This window comes from Chionomys nivalis, chromosome 4, assembly GCF_950005125.1.
Source record: "Chionomys nivalis chromosome 4, mChiNiv1.1, whole genome shotgun sequence".
In the NCBI taxonomy this organism is placed as follows: Eukaryota; Metazoa; Chordata; class Mammalia; order Rodentia; family Cricetidae; genus Chionomys; species Chionomys nivalis.
The window spans coordinates 94,071,728-94,094,748 of NC_080089.1; the positions used below are offsets into that span (position 1 = coordinate 94,071,728).

General features: G+C 46.3%; 1 protein-coding gene across 1 annotated transcript in view; it reads right to left on the minus strand.

Moving 5' to 3' along the window:
• Positions 1–23,021, minus strand: part of Clstn2 (calsyntenin 2) — a 578,116-nt gene that overhangs the window by 4,823 nt on the left and 550,272 nt on the right. The window contains exons 10-17 of the mRNA XM_057766626.1: positions 19,951–20,117; positions 14,919–15,067; positions 12,856–13,079; positions 9,396–9,566; positions 8,552–8,697; positions 8,319–8,442; positions 7,445–7,629; positions 5,531–5,688 (exon numbers count right to left, since the gene is read on the minus strand). Of these exons, the coding sequence (XP_057622609.1) occupies positions 5,531–5,688; positions 7,445–7,629; positions 8,319–8,442; positions 8,552–8,697; positions 9,396–9,566; positions 12,856–13,079; positions 14,919–15,067; positions 19,951–20,117 (1,324 nt within the window). The remainder of the gene's footprint in view (positions 1–5,530; positions 5,689–7,444; positions 7,630–8,318; positions 8,443–8,551; positions 8,698–9,395; positions 9,567–12,855; positions 13,080–14,918; positions 15,068–19,950; positions 20,118–23,021) is intronic.

Below are 23,021 nucleotides of genomic sequence, written 5' to 3' on the forward strand. Positions count from 1 at the left end.
ACCCCCACTGTTCATAACCTGTCCGCTCTGCCTGGCTGCAGCTCCTACGTAAGGACGTCCTCTGTCTTAGTTTTATCAAATCTCAGCCGTCAGTCATATTATTTGGGCATGGAGGAAAAGGCTTTCCTCTATAAGTGCCCTGAACCATGACAATGAAGGAGCATTGCAGAGCACACTGCTCACTTCCCTAAAGATCTTCTCTGTCTTTTCATGGAGGCCCTTCAGCACCCCTAGGATCTTTCCTGCCATCTAACTTCAAGCAGGTGACGGCAAACCAATAATATTCTACACCTAAACTTCTGCCCCTGACCGTCCTAACTGCTTGTGGACACCTCTGGCACACAAGACCGGTGATCCTTACGAGCAAGTCTCTGTTTCATTCAATCTCTCTTCCCCATGCCCCGACTTTGAGTCTAGCCCTCACGGGTGCTCAGAGAGGACTTGCTGAATTGGTTGAACACAACCACAAACAGAGACTCCCATCGGCTAACGGACTGACACAGCAACCATCTGACTGTTCTCTGAGAAGCTTGTGGAGGTCCCTTCTGTGTCCTTTGTTACCATGGGACAAAGTCAAGCTTGGTTCCTACGCCCTAGCTCCTCTAAAACCAACTCTCCCTTTCTACCAGTGTTGGAAGGAAGCTAACGCAGAACAAATAAAGACAGTCAAACGATGGTGCTGGAGTTGACTTCTAAGCTGGCATCGCTCATTTCCTCTCCCTGCAGCTGGACAACGGAAAGCAGTTACATGAAAATTAAACCGTGCCAAGGGCTTTGGCTTGTCAGCCTCGATAAATGTCTGGCCCAGATCGAGACGCCTGCGCCATCACAACTGCCTGAGCACATTGCAGGAGAGTCTGGGAACCCCCAGAGGCTACATGTTATGTGAACATCATCTACAATTCACTGGCAAATTCTTCTAAAGAATTAGATTTGTTCCCTCCCATTTTTATTTATATTTATTTATTTATTTGTTTTGCAAAGCCAATCTGGTTAATTTAAATGGGGGGAGATGATTAAGAAAAAGCACTCCTTTCTTTGCTGCTGATACTGAGTCACAGAGGCAAGAAGACGGTTAATTTTGAAGTGTGCTGGGTAGACCTTTCTGCTGATTGTGTTGCTATTGATTCGAACAGCCACAAGTCTTTAGGATCATTTTTAGAGCGAAGACATGAACAGGGCTGAAATGAAAATCAGTCCCAGATAATGAACACTTCTGCTTGAAAATCATTATGGACTGAGCCCTGCTGGGAAGGTGCTGAGCCTGGGGAGTTAGCTCCTGCTTCAGCAGAGGAGATAGTCAGTGCTCAGTGATTAGCCAGTTCCCTGGGTCCAAGGCATCCGACCCTTGGGGATATTTGTCTGATTTGATCAGTTCAAAAATAACAAGTGGGATGTCTGTTGGTTTATTTATTTATTTATTTATTTATTTATTTATTTCCTTTTCTCCAATATTTCGTGAACTTCTAAGAGAGCTTTCAGGAAGAGCCTAGTGTTTTCCAGCTGTTCAATTCAAGGCACCAACCACTAGGGAGCTGATAGAGGCGCGCTGGTATAGTTTTTCTCCTGGGAAATGGAGGGCTACTTCCTGTGGATTCTGAGTACTCACATGGATTTACCTGGTGGCTAGTTTTCTCAATGTCTTGCAGGCTAAGTTTTGTGTGGGAAATGAGAAATATAGAGAGTAAAAGCTTTATGACATGAATTGAATTCAATGAGTTCAAATTTCCTCTTTTTTTTCAGTATCATAAATCAGTTTTCCAGGGAAGCTGATGGAGAAATGAATTGGAAAGTCCCTTTGTTTGGGTATTGTCTGTGGCTGCTTTCATGCCATAAGGTGGGACTCAACAGGAGTAACAGAGAGAACAAATGCTTACTGCCCTAAGTCTCTCTTTTCTGAATCTTTCCAGACATAAGCTGTTGATCTCTGATGCACAGGAAGGGGGCACTAGCAGAGGTCGCCTTCCTAGAGACTCAGGGTCCCTGGAAGACACACTCCCTTGATAACCTGAGAACCCACAGTCTAAACTAAGCATGGCGGACAGATGGCTAATTGAAGAAAGTTCTCACAGAAATCACAGATTTTGCATCTGTATGACTTGAAGCCTTGGCCAGACTCATAGTATTTGTTTTAATCTGTTAGAATACAGTCAGCTTTCCTGGAGAGACTTCTCCAATGGGCTTAATGGCTTTTCTCCAGTGGGGCAACCCACTCTGTGCTGGTCTCTTCTGACCTCATCCTCCTTTTTCTCCTCCTCTCTGTCTTTCAAGTTGTCTGAGCATGGCAGTCTACCTGTTTTCAGGCTCAACCTATTTCCAAGCTCTGAATAGCAGACTCAGGTTGTCCATTTGGCCAGCTAAGCAATGGACTGGTCTGTGGCCAAACCAATCAACTGCTTCTTCTGGGAGCAAGTCTGCCTCTCCTTGACCACTCATCTGTCCCTGAGAAGTCACAGAGTGTCCAAATCATCTGGGAGTTTGGGTTTCAAAAAACCACCCTACAGAACCTGAGAAATGCCAGTGTGATTAACATCTTACACTTCGGGCCAGAATATCTGGTGGGAGGCATATGCCATTGCCTACCACTTACCTGGATGCCTGCTGAAGCTGGTTATTTTATGACCACAACCCCTTCTCGATCTTACCCAAGGTAACAAGTGAGTATTGGGAACAGGATAAATGCCTCTGGTCCCAGTAGCATCATTTAGATGCCTCAGCTTTGGAGTTGGCATGTAGAATGACCTTGTGCACTGCCAGAGGAGGGAAAGGCTTTCATTTCTTGTTATTACAGTTTCCCTGCAAATAAGTCCAGCCACCAAATGCCTCCTGCAATGACACATCTTTGCTGGTTTATCCTAATGCTTCCTAACTTCCATCTGCTTCCCCCTCCCCAACCACATACAAAACATAAAGGTCTTCTAATACCCCCAACAGTTCACCTAACCATGAATGAGTAAAGCAGGCACAAGAGGTAGCCTGGGGGCACGAGAACAGCTTTCCACCCAATCGGAACTGAAAAGTCAGAGCAGAACAAAGCACTCTCATAAACCCTAGACTTAAATATTTGCAATCAAAATCTCATTCAAAAAGGATTGGTTTTAAACATACAAAGTGTTCCCTTTACTGCCATAATTTTGGGAGAATTCAGTAGCTCCTAAAATGCCTGACTGAAGAATGTCTTTTGATTTAAATAATGGGATTGTGAAGCCCTAACTGGTCCTGTAGATTTTTCCCCTTGTAAATGTGCAGAAAGAGCTTAACAGAAAAGGGGCATTTGATTGGGGGTAATTCACTAGAGATGTGTCTATTGCCCAGCAATGAATATAAAATCTCAAGTTTCTTCCAAGAAAGAAAAATTAGGGCACCGATTGAGTTGGTAAATGTGTTCCTGTTCACCCTGTGTTTTCTGTCACTTCCTTCTCCGTTCTCCTGTGTAATTCCCAGGCTTGTTTGTGTGCCTTCTGTAACTCTCAGGTCCTCTATGGGGAAAGGCCTGTCTCTTTCAGCTTCATGCCTTTCCCACTGGAGAGTGCTTAGCACATACTGGGTACCCAGGAACGTATGCTAATACGGACATAACTAAAGCCGTGGACTGGGAGCAGAGGGCAGTCTATACCTCTGAACGGACTCTGAGCAGGACACTGACTCTGAGCCACAGTTTACTCAGCCCAGAAACATACCCGCTAGCAGATTTCTCAAATATTTCCCAAGGTTACTTGGAGGCTCAAGAAAGGGAAGGTATGCATGAAACGCTCCAGGAGATGGAACTACAGCATACGGGAGATCTCTCCAGCTGGAAGGTGGCAGAGACCTGGCATGGATCCACATTGCCCAGAGGGCTGAGCAGAGGACTGGACGACATCAGTCACAGTCATTCTCTGAATGTCCTGTTGAATGGCATGGGGGAATAGTTAGTTGAACCCCAAAGTTATGTGACGAGAGACTGACAGTGGACGGGGACCGAGCCAATTTGGGATGGGCCTGGGGAAGAGTGGGATGAGGAGGATGGCCTAAACAGATTGAGAACAAGAGGAGCTCAAGGTGTTTGGAGCAAACATGTTTTCAAAGCCTTGTGGGGCCCTTGCCACAGCCTTCATTCTTGCCCGCTATTCTCTTGGCCACAAAAGATTGTCCACCAGTTACTATGGCAACAATTCTCCTCACGAAGTGCGCATGTTAAAATGGAGATGGAAAAGACTTCCTTATTAAAATAAGAAAAAGAAACAAGAAATTAGGGTTTTGATATATTTGCCCCCTATTCAAAGCGTCCCTTCTTTTATGAGAAGAAGAAAGAGGCAGCTGCTCTTATTACGAATACGCTTTGAATTCCTAGCAGTTAAATTTCCCAACTTCCATCGCAGACTGCGAGAGCCCATATTTGTTCCACTACATCTGAAAATGATGTTATTTCCTCGAGAGAAAACAGTAACCTAGGAGATAAAGGACCACAGGCTAGGTGGTGCAGCCTTGTCAACCTTCAGGCTGCCCTTATCTAGGGGAGTCCAACCATACCAACCCCTTGTCAAAGCAGATTTCTAGCCACTATGAACCTTGCTGGGTCACCCCATTAGTCCTTTCTCGGGCTCCTGGCAACAGCCAAGCTCAAGCTGTCACCCGAGCAGTGCCTGTGTGACATGCTTCCTGGGCCCCGAGGTTCTGTGTGGTGATAGCCCGAACAGGGCCACCCCACTTATCCGGGCATTCCCCGAGGCAGGTCCGAACGCTGGTCAGTGAGCCCTTTGATGAGGATCCACGCTACTTATGGTCAAAGACCAACTAACTTTTGGTTTTGAACTTTTTATACTACTTTACGTAGTCTTAGAAAGAAGTAAAAAGAAAAGGCTCTCAAAGCTAGGAACTCTGTGTGTGTGTGTATGTATGTGTGTGTGTTTGTGAGTGGTGTTTGTACATGTACAGGTATCCTATGAACCCTTCCCTGGAAACTCAGTTCTGCCTCAACAAAGGCTTCCTTTTCAATTCTTCAGCTCTAAGACCTTAGGTTTATGAGAATCCACTGCTCTCCCTGTAAAAAGCAACCTGGAGACCAAACCAAGGGAGGACCTGCTGGTGTAGGTGGAGAAAGGCTGTTTAGTTAAGTACATACACAGTGAGTTACAACCCAAGGAGTCTGAGAACACTAACTTAGGGGCGGTACGTGACAAAGGTGGACTTCTCCCCTGCAGAAAAGAACGTGTTCAGAACTCTGTAGACTGGGTGAGTGACAGGATTCTGGGTGAGCCCAGGGCAGTGAGGGCTACAGGACAATGGAACCATCCTGAAGTCCTCACTGATAGTGACATTGGGCTCTTGGAACTGCCCTACGGCTAGGACACCAGCAGTACCCAAACCACAGAGGGCAGATTCCGGGAAGCCGATGGCCTTCTCAGACCTGTCACAGAAATCAGAGGCGAGTGTGACAGGCTTGGGTATACATTGGGTTGGGCTTTACAAAAGGGGCACACAGGTTGGTCAGCAGAGCTGTGGGAGCTAGTAGGGGAGAGTGGAATCATCCCACTCTAGCTGGGCTTGCCTCGTGCCACTCTGCCCATGTCTGCCTCTGCCGGTGCCTTCCTCCTCTTCCTCTTCGCTGTCGTCAGAGCCGCTGCTGCTGGAGCTCACGCCTTCCTCTGCTTCCTCTTCTTCCTCTCCTTCAGTCTCATCTTCCCCATGCCCTGGTCCTTCATGTTTCTGGATGCCAAGGACAAATGAAATATGCATCAAGGACTGGCCAGGATCCCCCTGGGAGCTCTGTGCAGCAACGACTTAAGACTCTTGGGATTCATTTAACTCAAAGCTAAACCCCTTACCCTGCCTAGATAGGATCTCTGGGATAGAGTCTTGGTAAGAGGAAAGCCAGAAAGTCAGATAAAGGACTAAAATAGCAGCAAATCCCAGGACACACAGTCAAAGTAACATATTAGTGTCACTGACGAGATGGGCATTTAACCAACAGCATCACCTGCTGAATCTTTCAGATCCTTTAAGTAGAACTTTCCATTCTTAACTGTTTGCTTCTTGGGGGTACAATCATGCTTAATCTTGGACACCTTTCCATGTGGGAACCTCGTATCCCTGGAAATAGACGGTTGTCTAAGCCAAGGTGTACTGTACTGAGAAACTATTCTTTTGCAAAGGCCAAAGTTTAGGTCCTCACTTTCCCTGACTGCCTCCTTATGCCATAATTTGTGAATTAAAACTGCACGCTACCCTCTCCAGTTCCATTTTCCCTTCTGACAGCTTTGTGGTGATTGCAGCAACATCCTTTTATTCTGGGTTTATGTTTTGAGTTGGCAAGTCAGGCCATGAGCGATATGTTGCCTTGTGTGGCTATGTAGATTATCTGTGGCTCTTTAGATTCTCTTCTCTCCACTTCTGTCTCCTCCAAACCCATCCTACAAGGTTTTTCTTACTTTAGTGTTCCCTAATGATTGCTGTTTTCTTGAATGGCAGGCCCCCAAGAGTCTACACACTAGAGCTTCCACAAGAGCTGGTCTTACTGGGTCCGCCCCTTTGAGGCACACTGTTTGCTCCTCAGATTGCTCTTGCTTCTTACACTTAAAGTTAGTCTCTTTGAGGATGGAAGTGCTGGAGTCCCAGACCAGCATACTTAAAGAAATCATGCCATGCTGGCTGTGAAACAGGAGCAGGGAATGAGCTGCGATTAAAACTGGAACCAGGCAGCAATGATCATCTATTATTTCCCTATGACTTTCCCTGATCTTTCTCTGGGCTTGTGTCTTCCAGACTCGGCATCTGTGTGCCAAAGGAATGACAGGCAGATATATAGATCAGGCCCCTCACGTGGTCATAGATGGCTTCTGGGGGCTCCGGGACAACTGAAATCCAGGGAGCTTCAGAATTGTACTGCCTTGACTTTGAATGCTGGCTGCATTTGAACATGGTACCACTCTTCTCTCAGCTCCCACCTTGGTAAATGAGGGTGATGCTTCCCATTTCACATGGTGCTTAGATATACAGACCATCTGGTGCAGTGTCTAGCTAAAGGGGCGCGTATTAAACGGCAGGTGTGTTGCTGAGCTTGTGTTTTAACATATTCCAAGCCTGTGAGTGAGCTCTATAGGCCTCCTAATTCTCACTGTTAGCTAATCAAGAGTTCAATATTAAATTCCCGAGTGTTCGTCAGCTCTGAATGACAGTGGGGGTGAGGAATAGATACTGAACGACTGTTTGCTTTAAGAAAATTCTAGCTAAGTTTGTGGGATAAGAAAGATTGCACATTTTAAATTAGAGAACACAGTTCATAGGGAAATAGGACTTGCTCATGTCGAGAGGACTGAAGAAGCAGACATGAGAGAATCACTAGAAATGGAACTCATTAGATTAGGAGGTGTCTGGATCCAGGATTAGGGCAGAAGATGAGCCAAGTCAATTAGCAGGAGAAGCTCCCACCCCCACCCCAAGCTCACATCCCAGAGAGCATCACCTCCATAGGATTGACTGTGATCGTCAGGGCCGAGTCATCCCAGTCCATCTCAGCCTCTTTGGCGGCCTCAGTCTCTTGGAGAAAATGCTGGTGGGCAATTCGGACTCGGTACACACCCATGGCCACAACAAACACCAGCATGCACACGGAGATAATGATGACCACTGTGGCGATGCTCGGGACCACTGAAACAAAAAAAGAACCCAAATAACCTGATGACCAAAGCGATCACTCATTCTTCTGAAGGACAAGACATCTGTGCTCACAACAAAATCTTCCCTCCAGTTTCCCAGTCGTAGGGTTCTGGGGCCTTACCTCACTATGCCTGGGATATACTTTCATCCATGCATGTCAGGTGTTACACCCACTCTTCTATGGTAATTGTGAAGAGTAGGGAAGAGAATCTCTGTGAGCATCTACAGAGGCACACAGTAGGCATTCAATAAATGGAGATTCTCCTTTACTCATGGCTTTTTCTCCTCAAACTGTATGGAAGTTTCCTCTGAGTTAGACATTGTAAAATTTAGTAGGAATATGTGTGTGACCAGATGGTGGCACAATACAGCAAGCGCTCAAGCAAAGGCCTGGGCAGATGACTTTGAATATGCTAAATGTGGAAGCGGGACATGGAAAGCTGTGGTGTTGGCCCTGAAATGGCTAACAATGTCTCAGCCCTTTGTACCAATCTCTGTCATTACGGGTTGCATGAAACGCCTTGCTTAGTTGACTGACTCCCTGTTGAAAGCCGGAGTGTTCAGAGAGAGGGTTTGTGGTTTCCCCATGGCAGGAGTCCCTTCCTCAGCTCCGAGCGCCTTTGGGTGCTACAATATAACTGTCTGCTTAGTGACTGTCTGGATTCCATTGAATGTCCTACCTGAGCTGCGTTGGATACTAGTCCGGGACTCAGGGTGATGGACAGACTGGAGGAAGGGTGGCTGCACAATAAGGTGGTTGACGTGCTCCTTATCAGAGACTCTGACTTCATGGAGGACACTGACCTGGGAAGAGCAAGGAGAGATGCAAGCAGGAGGTTGAGATATTCTCTGAATGAATGAGGGAATGCATGGGTGGGTCTGGCCTCCCCTAACAATGGCAGGATACACTCACCTCCAGGTTGAACTCATTGCTAGTGTAACGCCCATTGAGTTCTGAACACTTGATCCGGAACCTCCGGGTCTCAAGGGAAGTGGGATGCCAGTTGCGGTAACGGAGATGGTGCAGCACCTGCTCATAGCGGCTCATGGACCCTACACCTGCACCAAGAGACCACACCTACTGTCAGGAGGGAAAAGAGGAGGGGGAACTGTAGGCATAGGAGACAGACTGATGCTGTCAGGGCTGTAAATCCAGGGTAAAAGTCAGAGCACTTACGGGTGGAAAAGGAGCAGAAGCAGAAGCTTCAAAGAGGAAACCAATCCAAAGAGTTTCCATGTAGACTAGTCTATGACTGGAATGTTTTGCCCCAGTCTGTCAAACATAGCTGAAGCATTTTCTGGGATCAAAAAGTAAAGTCACTCTCTCAGTTTCTACAGATTCCCAAAGAACAGGGATAAGGTACAATTTTCCCAGTGGGTGGAGTTACTCTAGAAAGTAAAATCTAGAAACTTAAGAATTTCCACTCGTCCTCTAGGGCTGTACAATGCACCCCACTCCCAGATGCTCTGATAGTCAAGTAGCCCCTTGACAAGGCTGTTCTGAGAGCACACCACTGAGCAGAGAGGGTGTGGGATCTTACTGTAAATACAGTAGCCGGCCTTAGAGATGGTGGCATCTAGGTGTCATTGGTGAAGCTCACTGTGGTTGAGGACACAACACTGAGCAGCGGGGCTGTGTGGGACCTTACCATAGATGGAGTAGCCCGCCGTAGAGTTAGTGGCATCTAGGTGTCGTTGGTGAAGCTCACTGTGGTTGAGGACACAACACTGAGCAGCGGGGCTGTGTGGGACCTTACCATAGATGGAGTAGCCCGCCGTAGAGTTAGTGGCATCTAGGTGTCGTTGGTGAAGCTCACTGTGGTTGAGCTCCAAGCACTCTTGTCTCGGATCCAGGTCCCCTCCAAGCACCAAAATGTCACAGAAATCCAAGTTGTGTAGCATTTCTTCCAAGACTGACGATTTGGGGGCTGCAGGAGGGAGGGTGCATGAGAAACACCAGCATTGAGAGCTCTTGCTCACCTCGACACCCCCTTCTTCTGTTACTGCTTGCATATCCAGGTGGGTCAGGAGAAGGGGGCGTGCAACCCTGTTAGCCACACCCATTGCTCTAGCATCAAGGCATCTTCAGGAAGGTGGCATGAATTCGTGGGGAGAAGGTATGTGTCTCTGAGGAGTCATATACTACTCAGTTTCCTCATCGGAGGGGACATTATAGGTCATAGCCACAGTTTGCACTTGGGAAGAACTAAGTGGCTCTTCATCAAACTCGTGTGCTTTTCCCATGTGGATGGTGTGTGTCTGCACACACACGTGTGCGTGCACGCACATGCATACATGCACACTAGAGGGTGCACACATGAGTGTGTATGTCCGCACCAGGCTCTGAGGATCTCAAGGGAAGAAACTTATTTAGAATCTGGTGCAGGAACTGCCACGAAGCAGCCTCTATGCTTTGCTCAGATAGAAATGGCTTGTTCATTAATCATCACTGGATTCCACAAGATATAAGCAAAAGTTAATTAATAATTAATAAATTAGAGCAAATTGATTAGTTCATATGCTCTCACAGGAGCACATTAGCAAGCTGGTCAGTATGGTGGTCCTTGCCTGATTTTATGGCTCCAAATTTCTGTAGGAAATATCAATGTATTGGAATGCTAGACAACTTGGCAGTCTTAACTAAAAACCCCATTTTCAGACAAAGGTGTTGGCTACTTACGGAATGTATGCTGTGTGCCAGGCACAGTGCAAGGATAATAGACACTAGTGCTACCCTCAGTCCATCACTGGGGGCATAGATGCTCAAAGAAGTGGAGGGGGGGGAGTTGCCCAAAGTCACAGAGAGAGTATGTGATAGAGTGTGCTGTTCTGGCCCTATAACTTGGAAACTTGTAACCTCTAAGGCTACATCTTCAAATATTATTGGTATCTATAACAATGCAAATGTTTAAAAAGACATTCAAAGGACAAGGCAATTATTTTCATTAAAAAATTCCAGTGGTATCTAAAATAGTTTTGTTCTCATTAGCTATAAAATTATTAGAGTTTCTGCGTGCCTAAGTTTTTACTGTTAACCAACCGCAATGGTTCCTTGTGTTACTAGCAATATATAAAAGCACAATAATCTACATTAACACTGAGGTCAAACGTTAGCAGAAGTGAATGTGTAATTTCAAATCTCTGCCAGGTGTTTTCTAGCTTCCTTTCAGGTGGAGTTAGGTCACCTTCCTCATAATCCGGCTGGCTAGAGTCACACTAGGCAGATGTGTGTCCTGGTTGCTACCTCATGGTTATTTCCTTATGACATTATCTTCTATCCCTTCTTTCCTGAGTCCACTGTGTCGAAGGGACTGCTGGGTTAGGAGTCCTGAGTGGAATCATTCATGACTGAGCCCTCCAGGATCTGCTGGTCTGGTTGAACAAACAGGCAATTCACCACCAAGAGCTAAATCTACTAAAGAGAGCTGGAGGGAAGCACCAGCCTTTGGCATCTCAGTCTGGGTGTCAGAGTGGTGATGAGGAGAACATTTCAGAAGTTGTGTTGAATGAGATCATTGCAAACAGTTGATAGCAGAGATGGGCACAAGGGAGCCAAGTAGACAGAAGCATGGAAATATATATGTGTTGGGGGTATTGAGTATGTAGCTGTGTGCTCCTGCATAAATATGAATGGCCATGAGTATATGTGTATATGCGCCAGTGGGGGGCAGAAGATGGCCCTGGAACCTGTCACTGTGGCCTGGTAGCAAATGCAGTTGGCCTGCTCATTTAAGAGTCTCGTAAAAATGACTATTTCAACAGTAAGTGTAGAAATTTAGAAGTACTAATAATAGCTCTTGGGCACCGGGCTGTGTGCTCTGCATGCACCTCTCATAAATAGAAGGTGAAGTGTGGACCCAGTTAACTGCTTTCTCCCGCATTGGCTGTGTGCGGGTATCAGCTGCTGCAAAGCTCAATGCTCTTGGCTGTGACCACTGAAGTCAGCAGGCCTTCCTTTTCTCAGTCCGATTTTAGCCACAAATGAGTACAACAGAGGAGGGAAGGTCACCTGACTTAATGCACCTTGGCATGTAACTCAGAAACCACCCTGGCTGGCCAGGTGTGAAATACCAACTATTTTTAGGCGTTCAGGAGGTCTGCCCCTTGAGAGCCTAATCACAGAGGACCAGTGTGGTTTAAGACGGTGGGTAATTGGGATTATTATAGAAGCAGCTCTTCAGGGACTCAGGCCTACTGGTACCAACACATCATTAGCAGCGGCTTTGGATGGGGGAGGGAGTTGAAACTGCGCTTCTGCAGGAGGCTTTGGAGGACTGTTCTCAGACAAGCATTGCCCCGTGATGCTGAGTCTCTCTGAGTTGCAAAAAGAAGGCTCCCTTCCTTCCTCTCTGCAGACTCTCTCTCTGGGCTTCTTTCCTTTTGTCTGCATCCAGCATATGCTCTTGCTTTCTGTGTAAAGGAGTGTTTCTCCCAAGCAGAGAATGGAAACTAATCCTTCCCTCAGCAACAGCCCTAATAATGAAACTGGTGGGAATTACAACCTGGGAGTTCCCCGAGAGCTCAGTCATATTGCCGAGTGAGCCCCAGCCTTGTGCCGTGTATATGGAAATGCGGAGCCGGGCTCTATCCTTTGCACACTTTTAGCGCTTCTTCTGATGATGGGAAAAATACAAATCCACTGCAGGGCATTTGTGCAGTCACAGAAAAGGGAAGGCAAATTGTTTCTCCCCGTGCTTCTCGGGGGACCCTGTGTTAGCACCAAGTATCTTTTCTTCTGGGCATCTCTTTTTTTTTTGTTTGTTTGTTTTTTTTTTGTTTTTGTTTTTTGTTTTTTGTTTTTCGAGACAGGGTTTCTCTGTAGCTTTGGTGCCTGTCCCGGAACTAGCTCTTGTAGACCAGGCTGGCCTCGAACTCCCAGAGATCCACCTGCCTCTGCCTCCTGAGTGCTGGGATTAAAGGCGTGCGCCACCACCACCCGGCAGGGCACCTCTTTCTTACACGGCTCTGATCATGCTACAAGGATACTGTTAAGTCTGTGTGTCACTTCTCACTTACCATGTAGCACAAGCACAAGTGTATTCCTTTTTGCTTCCTGTCACTAACATGGGTGTGCTACACTCTGGTGAGTTGCCTGTCCCTCTCCTGCTCATCATCTGAGTGTTTCTAGCTTTGTTTGATCTTTCCTGTCGTGGGTGAGCAGCGTGGTTATCCTGATATATATCATTTTACTCCACCCTCCCACGGTCCCATGTGCACCTGTGCCTGTGGCTCTCGTGTCCCCGGAGGCTTCCGTTTTGGCAAAGCTGCTCACGATCTTGATGTCAGGGAAGAGAGTCACTCCTCTGGCACTTTCAAACTGGGCAGCCGGTCTCCAGAAGCGCTCTGTTCCCTGGAGGGTGATCTGGGGCTCGATGGCCTGCAGGACCATGATGTAGGCATCCACATCTGGGATGCTGATGCATACATCTTCCCCAAAGCACCTGAAAAGACAGCTCCAGTCATGGCCCTGATCAGCTGATGATTTAAACCATCCGCTCCGGAGCCGTGGGCAATGATGTTAGGAATCTCTGAGGGTGGCAGCAGACCTTCACATGTAAAGCCACATTAATACCCCAACCATTAACAATGCAGGGCTGTAAAAGACTGGCTCCTGGAAGGGATGGGACTTTTCAATACTAGCAACAAGTTGCCATTACAGCTTTCATATCTTTTAGCAAAGTAATCCATGCCAACATTAATTAGAAAGCAACTGCTTGCTTTCGTACATTAGTATTTGGTAAGGGAATTGTCTGGTTGGCTATGGCCATTTTATGAAATGAGAGCCCAGGGCTAAATTCTCCTGCTATGGATATGCTTGTGTTCTGTCTCTGTGGTGGTATCACAGGGGCGCACCTCTTCTATGGGTGAGGGCAAGCTAAAGCAGTTATATTAATTTACCCTAGTGCACTGCTACATGGGTGTCTGGTAAGGTTTGGAAGGGGGATAGATGAGGATCCATGCCCTGCTTGGCTACTCTTGGCTAGGTAGTTCATTGCTTTGTACTTTAGCTTCTTATCCACACAATCAGGAGAGCAATGATCACCCTGTATTAGTAATGGCTAGTTAAAAAGACCCTCAAAACAGCTGCTGCCCAGAGCTTGCATCCTGATTTGAATCCAGTAAAGTCTAAGCTTTCTCATTAGGTTCACTGAAGCCTACAGGTCATGGATATTCTCCATTATCATTGACTCCAAAGACTTGGGCAAAACCAGTGAGCACTGCCTAGACCAATTGTGTGTTCTAGGCATTTAGGCTCCATCCCTATAGAGGCAGCCATCATCCTATATGCTGAGGAAAGGTCCCCAGGGGAAGAAGGAAGGGTAGTTTGTGTAAGTCCCCTGTGGAGATGGAGTTTTCATCTCTTCCACGCTCTAGGTTAGATGCTGAGTTTGGGTGCTATCGCAGGTAGTGAGCCCAGCTTCCTGTTACCTTTGCTCTGCCTACCCAGTGGGCTCCCAATCCTTACAGTTTGTGGACAGCAGGTCTCAGCGATGGACTCTGGGCAGTCTCTTTCCTCTTCTTTGCTGACTTTGGAGCTGACTCAGTGGTGCCTACACCCAACCTTAGCCTCTGGAGTGGGGACACATTTTCATCACTCTGCTTCCCGCAGCTGGCATCTCTTCCAGGTCCGGAAATGCAACAGTCAGCAGATCCATCCTTCCCACCTGTGGTCCTTTCCCCGAGCTTTTCTAGCCCAGTTGCTTAGTGACTCCACTTCCATCTCCTGGGAGTCTCCCTGGGGACCCTTACCTAGCAGTCATCTCAAGTAGCTGCCATGTCTGGGAAGTGATGTACCAACACTTTAAGTAAACTATCAAAAACTTCAGTAATCTCATTTTGTTAATTGAACTCTGCTCTCTGGGGACAAGAACCATACTTTCTCTTCCTCTGGCTTGCCCACAGTATTTAGAAATTCTACAAAGCAAAGTTGATTAATTTAATCAAATTTAATAAATATTTATCAAGCACCTACCATGTGCTAGGTGCTATGCCCTTATATCAGACCATTTTAGACCTAGCTGTTGGAGAATGTATAGAAATCAGGCCTTTCTAGGCATCAGATTAGTTGTGGGATAAAATACAGAAAGGTAGGTTTGAATTGGTGACACTACCTAATGTTTTCCTTAAGAAAGCAAAAGGAGAGCGCAGGTCCATGAAGCATCTTCCCAACAGCAGAGTTGAGGAAAGTGGGGTAAGAGAAGCCCTGCCTGCAAAGGAACATTCCCAAGGGACCACTGTCTCAGCCTCAGCTGGGCTCAGGCTGCTTGGCTGTCACTCACTGGACTTTGGAAGAGAGTCTGAGGCGCCGGACCCCTGCTGTTGGGAACTGCCTGGAGTTGATGTAGGACACCTTCTGGAGGGCTCGGTTGATGTTCCCAATGTCATCACCTTCCATCACGAGGACGGACTGTGAAGGGTTGAAGTGATACTGGAAGACAGAAGTGGGCATCACAGGAAAGATGGTCAATGATCGGCATGGCACTCTGAAAACTGCAACTCTGCAAAGAAGCCACAAAGGCCACCAAGGTCATCTCCAGAACATGGGAAGATGATGAAGTAGTTGTGGTCTCCACCTCACTAGGGAGTAGTACATGCTCCTAGTCCATGCTGGCAAATTTCTGATAGCTGGAATTATCAACACACACACACACACACACACACACACACACACACTTCACAGCAGAATGTAAGTATCTCCTCTCTAAGTCCATCTATTTCTATGCTGTTAGCCCTTGGGAACTCAGTCAGACAGACAGGTGACAATGCCAACTTTCTCTAGTTTTATTTCGTATTTCTCTTACTACATGGGAGGTTGAACGTATATTTTCATGGGTTTAAGAAGACTATCTGTTTACTTTACCCTGACCTGACCAAAATGTCTTTACAGCAATACTCTTGTTCTGTGTTTGGGGATGAATGTGTCATTGTCGGGAGTCACTGGCATGGTGGTCCTAGTCAACTGATGGGTCTTCCTTTGTTTCCTTTAGTTACTACATAAGCCTTTTATTTCTGCCTTCTCCTTGAAGCACCTAGCTGCCTTCATTTAGGTTTCAATGGGATTGCATACTTTTTCTTCCTGATAACACTTACAAAATAGTAGCATGGTTACATGGTATACTGATGAGGGCTTTGTTCACTGATCACAGGGACCCTACTGATCCGTGATCCCAGAAGCTATCTCCAGTGATCTGGGAACTGTTAGATGGACAAATGAATGGTTTCTGTTAGACCAATGACTGAATGGTTCCTCAAGCCTCCATTTCACTTAGCACCATCTCCTCTCGGTCCCCACGGGATCTTCTTCTAGTCACTTGCTTCTCAGTAGAGCTCATCATCACAGCACCAAACTCTGTTCTCTCCCCTTCCTGGGCACTGTAGAAACAGCACTTCCTATCTCCTTTGTGCCATGTGTTTTAAGGTCATGTGACCACACCTGACCAATGATACATGAGAGAAAGGGAGGTTGGGTGCTCTGGACCAGGGCAGGGAATTGCTCTATGCAGTTCTCTGGTCTTTCCCCTCCACTCCAATGGCCTTCATCCTCTACATGGTTACTCTACCTCATCCCCTCTGCTTATGCAAGAGGAAAACACTTCTATGTGTCCAGTCCACTGAATCCTCCTCCAGATACATAAATAAATTAGCAGAAAGGTCTCCTGTGCCTCAAAAGGACCTGTGATTTGCTGAGAACCTATTAGCTTTGCTACAGAGATGTAGTATCTATATGCTTAGTAGATTATTATATTGCTAAAACAAATAGAGTATCAATTTCTATTGTACATGGTGGTGGGGCTTTGGGGGTTGAAGTAACTTGCCCAGGGTCACTGAGGGAGTAAATAAATAAATAATAAATCAATACTGGTGTTGAGAGTATAGGAGTGTCTGGCACCAAGGGAGTAAATAAATAAATAATAAATCAATACTGGTGTTGAGAGCATAGGAGTGTCTGGCACTAAGTTCACTATTCTTTCATGCTCTCCCACACTGTGAAGGTGAGGGTGGCAAAAATGGTGCCGTGAAAATTAGAACAGGATACTCTTCCAGAATGTGGCTATTCAGTGGTATCTTGCATGTGCACAAGGAAACAGACACCACAACCCTGTGGAGATTGAAATATCCTTGAGAAGTATCCAGAAATATTCACGATTCACAGGAAGACAAGTTGAGCAAAGAGCTGGAGCTAGGCCCTATCCATGGAGACATTCCTTCAGCAAGAGAGGTCTTGCTTCTTTATAAGTCAGTCACACAGAACATGGCTAGTCACTGGCAAATCAAATGGTAGTCATTCAGCAATGATGGGCAGGAGACATGCAGGGTCTGAAGGAAGTTAGTTTTAATAATGGTCAAGGCCATCTTTTAATCAGAGTTGCTGGTGTGGAGGAAAGAGACAAGGACTTACTTTGGACAAGTCCCTAAGCCCCAGTCCCCTTGCTTTTGAAATGAGGTCATAATCTTTAATTTGTTTTGAGGGGTAGAGACAATGAACATAAACTAGCCCCCAATGAGCGCTCTGTAAACTGAGTGTCTTATTAACTTCTCTCGCAGACCTCGTGTTCTCACAAGTCAGGCCTTAGGGATGGGAAAGGACCATTTGCAGTGACTTGGGTATGAGCCAGTGGGATGTCAAACAGCCTCCCCTAGACCCCTCTATTTGTGTGGCACTTAGCTTAGCACTTTTTCTTTCCACAGGCTATGACTACTCAGTAGAAAACACTTTGGTTCTTAATTTATTATTCACAAAATGCCTGGCTGTTAAGTCTAGCATTTTTCTTTTCTTCGTCAAGCCTGGAACTCTGCAACGGTGGCCCTTGGGTACGGTTCAAGGAAGAGGCTACATTTATTGGCAGGCAGTGAGTCGGAGTGTGAAAAAGAGAGGGTTGGAAACTAGATCTCAGTAGCACTGTGTGGACAATATGCCAAGGAAATAACACATGTTGATCAGATCAGCTTTCCCTGGGACATGTGATTAACACGCGTGTATGAGCTTGTGTGTGTCAAAGCCATGGTTGGTAAACAGTATCTGGGAAGTCAATCCTGCCTAACCATGCCTTCTGTATTCTTTTCATCTTCCCCTTCTGACCCAGTGTCTAGGGTAGGGATCATAAACCCTGCAGGCCAAGATTATTTTCTCTTATTTGAGCCTTCAATGGCTCCTTGTAGTTGACAGGAAACAAAATACATCTAAATGTATCTAGGAGTCCATGATATGGTCTTCATCTAGCTCCTTGGTCCCACTTTTGTGCTATTATTTGGGCGCTTATAACACCGGTCCCGAGGTTCCTGTGCATTTCTGTGATGCTCCTTTGCTACCGCTCAAATTCCCAGATTGTCTTGGAGTGTCTGCTCGCTATTTCCCTTCCTTTACTGGGAGGTCTCCTACCTGATCTTACACATTCTCCTCAGGCTTCTCTTCCTCTGGGGAGCCTTCCCTGAAGGCCATTCACCCTGAATCTGAAGCTACAGTGTGAGGCTGCCTAGATTCAGATTCTGGATCAGCCCATCACTAACTTAAGGATGTTTCTTGAACATCCTTTATCCTTCAGTTCTCAATATGAGAACAACAATGATGGAGGAGGGCCTATCCATCATTATAATGAAGGTGTTACTTTCATTGGTTAATAAAGAAACTGCCTTGGCCCTGATAGGACAGAAAATTAGGTAGGTGGAGTAGACAGATCAGAATGCTGAGAGAAAGAAGCCGAGTCAGGCAGTTGCCATGATTTTCCCACCCGACACAGACGCAGGTTGAGATCTTTCCTGGTAAGCCACACCTCGTGGTGCTACACAGATTATTAAATATGGGTTAAAGCAAGATGTGAGAATTAGCCAATAAGAGGCTAGAACTAATGGGCCAGGCAGTGTTTAAAAGAATACAATCTGTGTGTTGTTATTTTGGGTAAAGCTAGCCAGTGCGGTAGCCGGGGTGGCAGGAAACGGCCCGCCACCCCTCCTACTACACAACACAGTACTTTTATCAACAGGAAGGGATATCACAAAGAGTGATGGTCATAAAGCATTTAGAACAAGCATTGTGTGCCTCTTAGAGTCCTTAGGGAATGTCAGTGCTCACTGTCAATGTAGTGGTACCCATACAGATTTATTGACCATTAGAGCTACTGAAATATCTAAAGACAGCAAGCTGAGATCATCCACTTTTGTATGGTAGAACCATGCCCATAACAGCAAGATGATATGTTTACCGAGGTGGTCACATTATAATGAGTGTCACAGTGCTCAGGCCAGCAGACCCTGCTTGCAAACCCAGGGCCAGAGTCCTCAAGCGTTAGACCCTTGTTATGTTAGGAGCAGGTTCTGCTGGAAAGTGAGTTCCTGGCTACCAGTCCCATGGTAGATGGCAAGGCAGGCCCATGATAGACTGGGGACAGATGGGCAGCAGATTCTATATTATTGTCACTTTCCCTTGGGAAATAGCCAAGGGGAACTACTACGGCTTTTGGGCACTCCAAGAACTGTCCTGGTCTTCAGGACACAGAAGGTAGGCCATCCTGACTTCCAGAAAAGAGCTAGAAACATACTTTCTCACATTGGGACCTGTCATGATTCATCAGGGTTTTCGATGGGACTGACCCTGCTTTTTATTCAGAACTCAGGGGTCCAGGATCAGCTAGAGCCTCATATCTAGGTGAGGCCAGAAGGTAACCTTATCTATCCAAGAAAAGCTTGCTGGGGCCACAGCTGTCTCTCCCCCGCCTTCTGTGTTCTAAGAACACAGCTCTGATTTGATGAATCACTTGAATATTTTGGTTTCACATAGGCAATAAAAACCACACATGTTTTCATGTTTCTTGTGACTTCCAGATATTGCTTGAAGGGGACCTGACTTTACTTTAACAATATAAGACCTAGTGACTGTCATATCTGTTTTCCAATTCTACCTCACATCTGTCATCTCTCTGCTGTCTCATTTGTGTTTTAGAGTCCTAATTCTTTGTTTACATTTTATGTTTCTGAAATGTATTCCTGCATGCCACTTCAGCGCCTTTAGGCAAATGAATAGCAAAGTAATCAAACAATCTGCAGACAAATGAAGTTTCATACCCCTCCACGAAGACGCAAATAGTGTCTCCTGTCTTTTCTAGATCTAGAAGTTTCAGGAGCTGGCAGCACAAGTACGTCCTGGAAGTCATGGTCACTAACTGGTCTCTGGCAAAGTGTGATCACACCTTAACCGAGGTTCCATTTCTCGGAGGCTTCTCGGGAAACAATTAGTTCCTGGCATGCTCAGGTGTTGGGTAACTTTCTACTCCTAAATCGGTGTCTTATCAGAGGTGGTATCGGTGCCTTCCTTACCTTTATTCCTTGCCCGAGGCTTTCCAAGGAATTAATATCCAGCCCTTCTTTGCAGGCTTGCAGACAAGAAATCACCTTCTGGCTTTCCATTTTTCCAGGACGGATCGTGAGGCTGGCGAGGCTGCCATGGAAAAACTGTGCAAACCGTGGTTTGGCCACTTCGCCTCCTATAAGAGCAAGAAATATTGTCATCTGCCTTGAGAAGATTAGGTAGGAAGCGCCAGGAACCAAGGTCGCTTGTACTGTCTGTGTGTTCTTTGAGTCTAAGGGACAAAAACAAGCCAATGTGTGTTTGTGTGTGCATGGGCTGAGCACCATGGGAGCTGGGGTCCGCTACCACGCCCATGCAAGGTTCAAAGTACTCAAGATGCAGCTTCATCATGAGCCACACCCACCTCCCCCACTGTTCTCTAAGACAGGCTTCTCTTGAGGTCTGCTTATAACCCACCTCACCCAGACATTCTTTCCTAGCCTCTTTACTAATCCCAGTCCCCCTCCACCATCTTTGGATGGACTGCATGGAGAGATCTAACCCACGCCTTGCTTGGCTTTTTGTTCAGAGAACAAGCAGAATGTGGAGAGGAGAGAAGATGGGCGGAGACTGAGTCCCCATCTTGATCGTTCCCAGGAGAGGTTCTGAAAACTCTTTGAGCCTCCATGACTCGCAGGACACATTAGTGTCCCCTAGCCCTAGGAGGCTGTCTCAGCACAGCAACTCCTGAAGCTTCTGTGCTGTATGTTGTCTGAGGCTTGAGAATAGGCTGGGCACCCCTGTAAATAGCTTTCCCAGCTCCCCAAAGGGCAGCTTTCCAGCTTAGTGGCCCTGGGGCACTCTTGCTGCTCTTTGGTGAGCCAGGTGTGCCAGCAAAGCCTTGTGGGTAGTAGACGCTCCTATTGGAACTCCTTAGGTGCTGCCGATTGAATCTCTCCTGATAACCTACTGCATGGCTCTCTGGGCTGGCCTGGGTTCTCCCTCACGCTTGTTCCATTGCTCTTACATTTGCTCACCCCATCCTGACCTCCCTGTCGCCCAGGTTAGGCAAATTTCACAGTCTTTCAAAGGTCTCTTTCATTCCCCGTCACTGTTGTCTCCTCACACCTTTCTGAGTCCCTGTTTCCCAAACCCTGTCCCTGTCCTGAGACCCACCGTGCTCTAGGTGTAGGGCCTGGATCACTTTAGTTGGTTTTACGGCTTTCATGTGGAATTACTAGTGAATTGTTTACTCGCAGATGCTATCCTTGGTACCCTAAATTGTTATCATCCACCTTGGCTACAAGTTTTAATCCTCTGGGAATCTTTAAAAAGATAAACTGGTGCCTGGGACTTGGTGTGATACCCTGGAGATTTTGATTTAATTGGTATGGGGAGTTTTTTTTTTTTTTTTAAAGCTTCTTGGGCAAAGCAGATGTGAAGCCAAGGTTAAGAAGCATTGAGCTGTGAGCTTCTCCAGGTTGGGCCTTTTGCATGCTCCTTATGCGATCTCTCTCCTTGATGCTACCCGCAGGCTTGCTCGTCGCAAGTTGCTATAATTTATTAGTTTAAGCCTCTCTTTCCTGGATAGCAAAGATCACTCATGCATTATTCATTTTAATGAAGACAATACTGAGCAAGTAAGTATTGGGGGCTGAGGGTTGCACCAGGCACTGTGCATAAGTTGACTCATTTATTCTTCTCAAGAACACTTAGCCTCTTGTGTCCTCCTGGCATGCTGTAGTCTGCCTGGCGTACAACAGATGCTTTATAATTGCCTGTCGGACTGAAGAGGAGGATGTGCTGCATGCCATCAGAGTCATCTTGGGTACTGTGACTCTCTCACCCTTTCCTTCTTGCTAAGACAGGCCTGAGGCTTTGGGCATGGGTGCAAGCTCCAGGGAGAGAGTCTAAGCAAATTTTATCACACCATTATTGCCCTAGTGATGGATTCAAGGGGTGGGTCTGGGACCAAGGAAGAAGATGAAGTCCATGCCAGTACCTGGCATTCAATAAGCCATAATTATAGACCCAAGAAGATGCATGGGATCAAATTTCGGCTACCTCATGGAGAAGATGACTGGTAGCTTACACATAACAGCGTCTATTTTGCTCTCAGGAGGTTTTCAATTAGCTCTTGTTGTCTTTATATAATAAACCCACACTGCATAAGCCATCTTGTCATTAGCCTAGGAGTGATGAGCGCGATGCAGAATGTAGGGCAGAGCGAGAAGAGTGACATGGGAGCAAGGAGGACCCCAGCGGGCTTTCCCGTCGCTGTATCTTGGGATATTCTCTGCTATAGGAACCATTTGTCTTTATGTGTTAAACCATTTTGTCTCATAGGTCGTTTCCTTGATGCATAATGATTCTTTGCTTTGAAAGCAAAACAAGTCATTCTTAGTGCTTGGTTCCCAGGGCATTCCAAATAGATGGGACTTTGGTGAATGGCTTGCAAAGGACCTGACTATGGGAGGACAGTTTGAGGTTTCCTGTTCTTGATGTTCCTCCATAAAAATTTGCATGTTCGTGCCCTAGTGTTATGGCTTGGATGTGAAGTGGCCCCACCAAAAGGCTCCCATATTGAAGAGTGGGTCCTTCATGTTTGGAAGTTGGGCTTTTAGAAAGTGGTTGAATGATGTGGGCTCTGACCAAATCATTGGCTTCCTTCACTGAGGGATTCAAAATATGCATAGTCTGATGGGAGCCAATAGAACCGTACAGGGTGAGGCCTCTTTGGAAGATGCAGGTCACTCTCTCTGTTCCCTGGATGTCTTAGGAACAGCTCTGCAGGATTCTCCTCATCCTTCTACAGGATGCTCTCTCTCACCATGGTCCAGAAACAATGGGGCAGGCTGGTCAAGGCTGAAGGCTCTGGAGTCATGAGCCGAGATAAACACTTTGGCACAAAAGGATTATATTTTCACATTTATTTATTTATTTATTTTTAGTATTTGTCATAGCAATAAAATGTCTTACTTATAATCTTGTGAATTGATTTTTTTTTAACCTACAGAAAAGAGGATGAAGGCTTGAGCATAAATGATGGAGATGCTATCTAAACGGCCATCTATTTCCTGCCCTGTCTCTAACCTTTGAT